The sequence below is a fragment of the Protobothrops mucrosquamatus genome, unplaced genomic scaffold (assembly GCF_001527695.2).
Source record: "Protobothrops mucrosquamatus isolate PMUCROS unplaced genomic scaffold, P.Mucros_1.0 scaffold4619, whole genome shotgun sequence".
NCBI lineage: Eukaryota > Metazoa > Chordata > Lepidosauria > Squamata > Viperidae > Protobothrops > Protobothrops mucrosquamatus.
Window position 1 is genome coordinate 1 of NW_015390521.1, and position 6,770 is coordinate 6,770.

The 6,770-nt window shown below is 41.8% G+C and overlaps 1 protein-coding gene across 2 annotated transcripts in view; it reads left to right on the forward strand.

The window, feature by feature from the left end:
* The first annotated feature begins 1,364 nt into the window (after positions 1 to 1,364).
* Positions 1,365 to 6,770, forward strand: part of KATNAL2 (katanin catalytic subunit A1 like 2) — a 27,572-nt gene continuing 22,166 nt past the window's right edge. Inside the window, exons 1-3 of one of the 2 annotated variants that reach the window (XM_015828526.1) lie at positions 1,365 to 1,452; positions 1,743 to 1,779; positions 5,408 to 5,535. In XM_015828526.1, coding sequence (XP_015684012.1) covers positions 1,380 to 1,452; positions 1,743 to 1,779; positions 5,408 to 5,535 — 238 coding nt within the window. In that variant the 5' untranslated portion in view covers positions 1,365 to 1,379. The remainder of the gene's footprint in view (positions 1,453 to 1,742; positions 1,780 to 5,407; positions 5,536 to 6,770) is intronic. The other variant, XM_029286696.1, reaches the window with a different exon arrangement.

Below are 6,770 nucleotides of genomic sequence, written 5' to 3' on the forward strand. Positions count from 1 at the left end.
GAAATAATGCTAATTCAGAAAGAGCTAAACTGGTGTTTCTCAACCTCGGCCATTTTAAGAATAGAATAGAATAGAGCTGGAAGGGACCTTGGAGGTCTTCTAGTCCAGCACAGTTTCCCTCAACCTGGGCAACTTTTAAGAGGTGTGGACTTCAACTCCCAGAATTCCCCAGCCAGCTATGCTCTGTCCCCAACCTGCTCTTCTTACCTTGGGGCATCACATAATGCAGGGCTCTTCCAACTTGGCCCTTTGATGACTGGTGGACTTCAACTCCCAGAATTCCTCAGCCAGGCACGCGGAATTCTGGGAGTTGAAGTCCACCAGTCATCAAAGGGCCAAGTTTGAAGACCCTTGACCTAGACAGATTGTCTCCATGACAAGCTGTCCCTGACCTGGTCCTTCAGGTTTTCCAGCAGTGCCCCCATCACCCCTGTAACCAGGTCCATTCACCTTGCACCTGGTCCTTCTCTTCTCTTGTCCTGTCCTATGCTTTGTGCTTTGATACTAGGTGCCCAGGTGAGGGGAATTCAGTTTTTGGCTTTGATTATGTCAGTGCCGATGCTATGCTACTCAAAATAAAGATTCTTTAAGGTAAACAATGTCTCGAAGTTCTTTTGAAGAACTTCTGTCTGAACCATGGCATTAGTCTTATAATGACAATAAAGGTTATCTTATCTTATCTATCGTATAATAATAATAATAATAATAATAATAATAATAATAATAATAATAATAATAATAATAATAAAAACCCTGCTAAAACATTGGCTGATTTTTCCCAGGAAACCTACAGTCTACAGTCAGCAAAGCTTACTTTGCATAGAGCTATATATTTTATCGTTTTCTCTCTTTTTGTTTTAAAGGAGCACACACGAACAGAAGCCCGGCGCAAAAACCTGCTCATTTTGATTTTACATTATTTAACGGAAGAAGGGTAAGCATTCCTTCGCTCTGTAAGATGCACAGTACGAAAATATAATTCTTGCCATAAGACAATTTCCTAAGAGTTTGCTATAATGAAGGTCAGCTTTCTTCCCTCCTGGAGTTCCCATCAGTCCCAGCCAATATGACTCAGCACAACTGGAGTTGAAATCCAAACATTTGCAAAATAAAAAAAAAAATGCAGAGAGTTGATTCCTGAATTGGCGATCCTCGGTCCAGTTTTATACTTTTTCCCCCCTCTCTCTCTCTCTCTTTTTTTTCCTGTATAAAACTTGCGTCTGAAATAACTACCGTTCTGAAGGTTCAATCACATGCTGACATTTTCCAAATCTGTCACTCCCAGGTACGTAGACGCTGCTAATGCACTGGAGCAAGAAGCAAAAGGTGGGCTGCGCCGTTTTGAAGTGTGCGACAACGTCGATCTGGAGACCATTTTGATGGAATATGAGAGCTACTACTACGTCAAGTTTCAAAAGTACCCCAAGATTACCAAGAAAGTTGTCGACTCTAGTAGGTTGCGTTGCTCAGAATGATTTCTGTTTGTTTTGAATAGAATAGAATAGAGCTGGGAGGGACCTTGGAGGCCTTCTAGTCCAGCCCCCTGCTCAAGTGGGAGAACCTATACCGTCTCAGACAAGTGACTGTCCAGTCTCTTCTTAAAAAAAATCTCCAGTGATGCCCAAGATTTCTGGAGGCAAGCTGTTCCACTGGTTAATTGTCCTCCTTGTTAGGAAGATTCTGTTTCTGTTCAAAGTAATATTTACTATTTTTGTTAACTGCTGTTTTCTCCTCTTCCACAGCAGATAATAAATCAAGAAGTGGAGGGAAAGCAAAAAGGTAAGAGAAATGTAGCTGCTGGATGGCCTTCGGTAATAATTCTTCAGTAGCCACATTTATTGATTCATTTAATTTCCTCCCCCACTTCTGAAATGCAAATGGTATTGCATTCAACATGTTAAGCGTTTTGTATGGATGATGGATGGATGGATGGATGGATGGATGCATGGATGGATGGATGGATGGATGGATGGATGGATGGATGGATAGATAGATGATAGATAGATAGATAGATAGATAGATAGATAGATAGATAGATAGATAGGGAGGGTATGGTAAAGTAGAGTAGAGTAGGGTAGGATAGAGTAGGGTAGGGTAGAGTAAAGTAGGGTAGAGTAGGGAAGGGTAGGGTAGAGTAGGGTAGAGTAAAGTAGAGTAGGGTAGGGTAGAGTAAATTAGAGTGGGGTAGGGTAGGGTAGAATAGAGTAAGGGAAAAGTAGGGTAGGGGAGGGTAGGATAGAGTAGGGTAGGGGAGGGTTAAGTAAAGTAGGGCAGAGTAGAGTAGGGAAGGATAGGGTAGGGTAGAATAGGGTAGGATAGAGTAGGGTAGAGTAAAGTAGAGTAGGGTAGAGTAGGGTAGAGTAGAGTAGAATAGAGTAAAGTAGGGTAGAGTAGGGTAGGGTAGAGTAGAGTAGCATAAGGTAGATAGTGGATGGAGAGAGAGAGAGAGAGAGAGAGAGAGAGAGAGAGAGAGAGAGAGATGATGGATGAATAGATAGAAGCAGGGGCAGCTGCAGAGGGGGTCCAAAAAATCAAGATGGCAATTGTAGCCGCATGATCAAAGCCTCACCTATTGACCAGGTGGCCAAAGCCACCATCTTTTCTTCCCACCCCTCCCCCCAGTCTTATGAACACCTCTGGTATGGAGGATAATACAGAATTGCAGCAGAAGGAAACGAAAGGAATTCACGAGAGAAAATTCAGTTGCTCTCTGTTGATGAGTTCTCTTAATGTTGGGGAAGCAACACATGATAGAATAATAAAACAATTCAGATTTCAGAACTGAGATTTTTTGTAGCCTGCACCAGCAATTAAAAAAGGCTTGGGAGAAGAGAAAGTGCTCCACCTGACACACGAGATGGAAGGATCCGGCAAAGACTTTGCCAAAATGAAGTTTCTGTTTTCTATCTTTCTGTGCTGTTCTGTCCTCCTCAGTAGAGCGTAAATCATCTTGAATGGAGAATATAGTAAATCTTAAGGCTTGGGGAAGGGGTCTTTCAACTTGGCCCTTTTATGACTGGTGGACTTCAACTCCCAGAATTCCTCAGTCGGCCATTTTGATGAAAGTGCGGCCTTGGATCCAGACCAGGGGTCTTTCAACTTGGCCCTTTTATGACTGGTGGACTTCAACTCCCAGAATTCCTCAGTTGGCCATTTTGATGAAACTGCGGGCTTGGATCCAGACCAGGGGTCTTCAAACATGTCCTTTTTATGACTGGTGCCTGGCTGAGGAATTCTGGGAGTTGAAGTCCACCAGTCATAAAAGGCCAGGTTTGAAGACCCCTGGCTTGGGGGAAGACCCTGTTTTGGGTAACCTGGTTCAAAACCATCAAGAGCCATGTGGTTGAAAGAAATGTTTCAAGTCAGCCTTAGAAATGAGGTGGTTGAACCAAGATGAGCCATTTGGAGCCAAACTATCCCGTCTTACTCTGCATTATTTTGGACAAACCAATGTCTCCGAATCTCTTAAAACTAGTCCAATTATCACTATTAGGTAGAATTGCATTGATTAAAATGAATATTCTACCAAGGTTATTGTATTTATTTCAAACAATCCCAATAAAATTAGAGACATTTTTTTTTAAAGAATTGGATAAAATAATAAATAAATTTATTTGGGCGGGCAAAAAATCTAGGATAAATATTAAAACATTACAAGATAGTAAGAGTAGAGGGGGTCTTGGGTAGAGATATATTTCTCTCTGGTGTCATGGAAAAACCCAATGAAAAAGACAAGAGACAGCAACACAAAACAGTCATTCTTACTTCAAGATTCAGAGCTTTCTTTTGCTAATCATTTGGAACATAGCAAACATAATAACACAACATCACTTACATTAGTAACCCATTGCAATGAGGTCCAGTAACATAGCAGGTCCAACAAGGGCAGTTAGAAGCCAGTGGCAAATCAATCAGGTCCAGTCCCAACCTTTTATACCCTTTCTCATCCTAAAACCATGGACAAATCGTCAGCAATCTTACACTTTCTGCTGACTTTTTGCTGACCCTCTGCTGAACATAACTTTCCACATACTCGTGTACATCGGAACCTGCATCCATCAGTTACTTTCAGTTCCCCACGTCTCACAGTTCCAGTCCTTATGTTCTAAATATATCTGAAACAAGCAAGCTTAGCAGAATCATATTAAGTAAAACACAGTTGCCAACTGCAAAATTAAGCCTAGCACAGACTTTGGCTCAATACTTTTTCCATGATTTAACTCACCTGGACCTAAACCTTGCATAGAAGAACAATAGGCGATATTTTTGTTTTCCACACTGGGTACAAAGAGAAAATATTCTGCTGTGAACTCCGCATAGGCATCAGGAAGGGCATCCGGCCGGCAAACACTCAGCTCCATTCAGTTGTCCCAACTCCACCCTGATGCAAGGGATTTACAGGGTCGTTAAAAGAAAAATAAAATATAAGATAGATAAGATAAGATAACCTTTATTGTCATTTTTTTTTTACTGAGGGCACAACGGCACACATCGAATAATGAAATTTAGTTGCCCGCTCTCAAAGTGAAACACATACATGACACACACCTAAACGTACTATATACAACATACGTATAGACCCACACCCCTACATATACGTAAGAAATAAATATCAAATACTGTTCATCTTGAATATATAACGGAAGAAGGAAGCTTGAGAGTTTGCAAGGTTAATGCTGTATGGAACGAAACTGTGGCTGAATCTGGATGTTCTGCTACGGATATCACAAAGCCTCCTCCTAGAAGGTAACAAGGAAAACAGGTCGTGAAGAGGATGTGTAGCATCCCAGATTATCTTACGGACTCTGCTCAAGCAACGCTTCTGTGCCACGTCCTGGATGGGAGGGAGGGAACTGCCAATGATCTTTTCTGCCGTCCTCACCACTCTCTGCACCGCCTTCCTGTCTGAAGCAGGGATGCCTCCAAACTAGACCGTGATGCTGTATGACAGGATGCTCTTGATCGTCCCTCTGTAGAAAGTGGTGAGGACAGGGGAAGGAAGATGTGCTTTTCTCATGCGACGCAGAAAATGTAGGCGCTGCTGTGCCCGCTTCACCAGTGTCTCGCTGTTGAGCGACCAGGCCAGCCTACTTGTTAACTGCACATCCAGGAATTTGATGCTGGTAACCATCTCTACAGGTGATCATTAATGCACAGAGGAGTATGGCTGTGCCTGCCTTTTCTGAAATCGACAATGATCTCTTTGGTTTTTCCGGTATTTAAAACTAGGCTGTTTTTCTTACACCAGTTCACCAATATCAATGGAGAGGGGCTTTTATTAGCCTATTACGGCAACCAATGGGACTCTAATCGTCGGCACTCTCGCCTGTCCATGTCCCCGGCGGGCCTCGGATCCTTTACCGCATTCAGAAAAATGCTCCACTACAATCCTTCTTTTTCCATGCAGGGCCCCCAGCGGCACATGCCGGAATCTCCCCAAGATTAGCCAACATCAAGGGAGGCCTCAATCGAAAGTGTCGCCCACAAGAGTCGCAGAGCTGAAAGCTGCCTGCAAGGATGCCGTGAAGCAGGTGAATCTCCCTTTCATTTGTCTGCGGCTTTTACTTGTCACCAGGCAGCCGGGAAAGTCACAAACGGCTATCGGGGGATGCCGCAATTGTTGTAAATACAGGCCGAGAGCCTAAACTTTGATAGCGGGTTCCGTGTGGGTGCTGAAACGGTCTTAAGTGTGAGAACTGGGTGCAGGTCATTTTTTTCAGGGCCGTTGAATGAACAGTTTAAAGACGAGGACTGCCTGCCTATGAAGCAATATTTTTGGAATGATAATGATAATAATGATAATGATGATAATGATGATGATGATGATGATGATGATGATGATGATAATGATAATAATAATAATAATAATAATAATAATAATAATAATAATAATAATAATAATAATAATAATAATAATAATAAATGGTTTATGGATGAGGACTGCCTGCCTATGAAGCAATATTTTTAGAATAATAATGATAATGATAATAATGATGATAATGATAATAATAATAATGATAATGATAATGATGATGATGATAATAATATAATAATGATAACAATAACAATGATGATGATGATGATGATGATGATGATGATGATGATGATGATGATAATAATAATGATAATAATAATAATAATAAAAAAAAAAATTGGAAGGGACCTTGGAGGTCTTCTAGTCCAACCCCCTGCTCAGGCAGGAAACCCTATACCATTTCAGACAAATGGCTGTCCAGTCTCTTCTTAAAAACTTCCAGTGTTGGAGCATTCACCGCTTCTGGAGGCAGGTGGTTCCACTGGTTAATTGTTCTGTCATGAAATTCCTCCTTAGTTCTAGGTTGCTTCTCTCCTTGATGAGTTTCCATCCGTTGCTTCTTGTCCTGCCTTCTGATGCTTTGGAGAAGAGCTTGACTCCCTCTTCTTTGGGGCAGCCCCTGAGATACTGGAAGGCTGCTATCATGTCCCCCCTCGTCCTTCTCTTCATTAAACTAGACATACCCAATTCCAGCAGCCTTTCCTTATATGCTTTGGCCTCCAGTCCCCTGATCATCTCTATTGCTCTTCTCTGCACTCTTTCTAGAGTCTCAACATCTTTTTTACATTACATTATTATTGATTATTCTATTTATTTGTATCCTGCTTTTATTATTTTTTCAAACAATTCAAGGGGGTGAATACATCCAACACAAATTCTTCTTCCTCCTATGTTCCCACAATAACAACCTGTGAGATGGGTTGAGGTCAACCTCACAGGGTGGTTATTGTGGGAA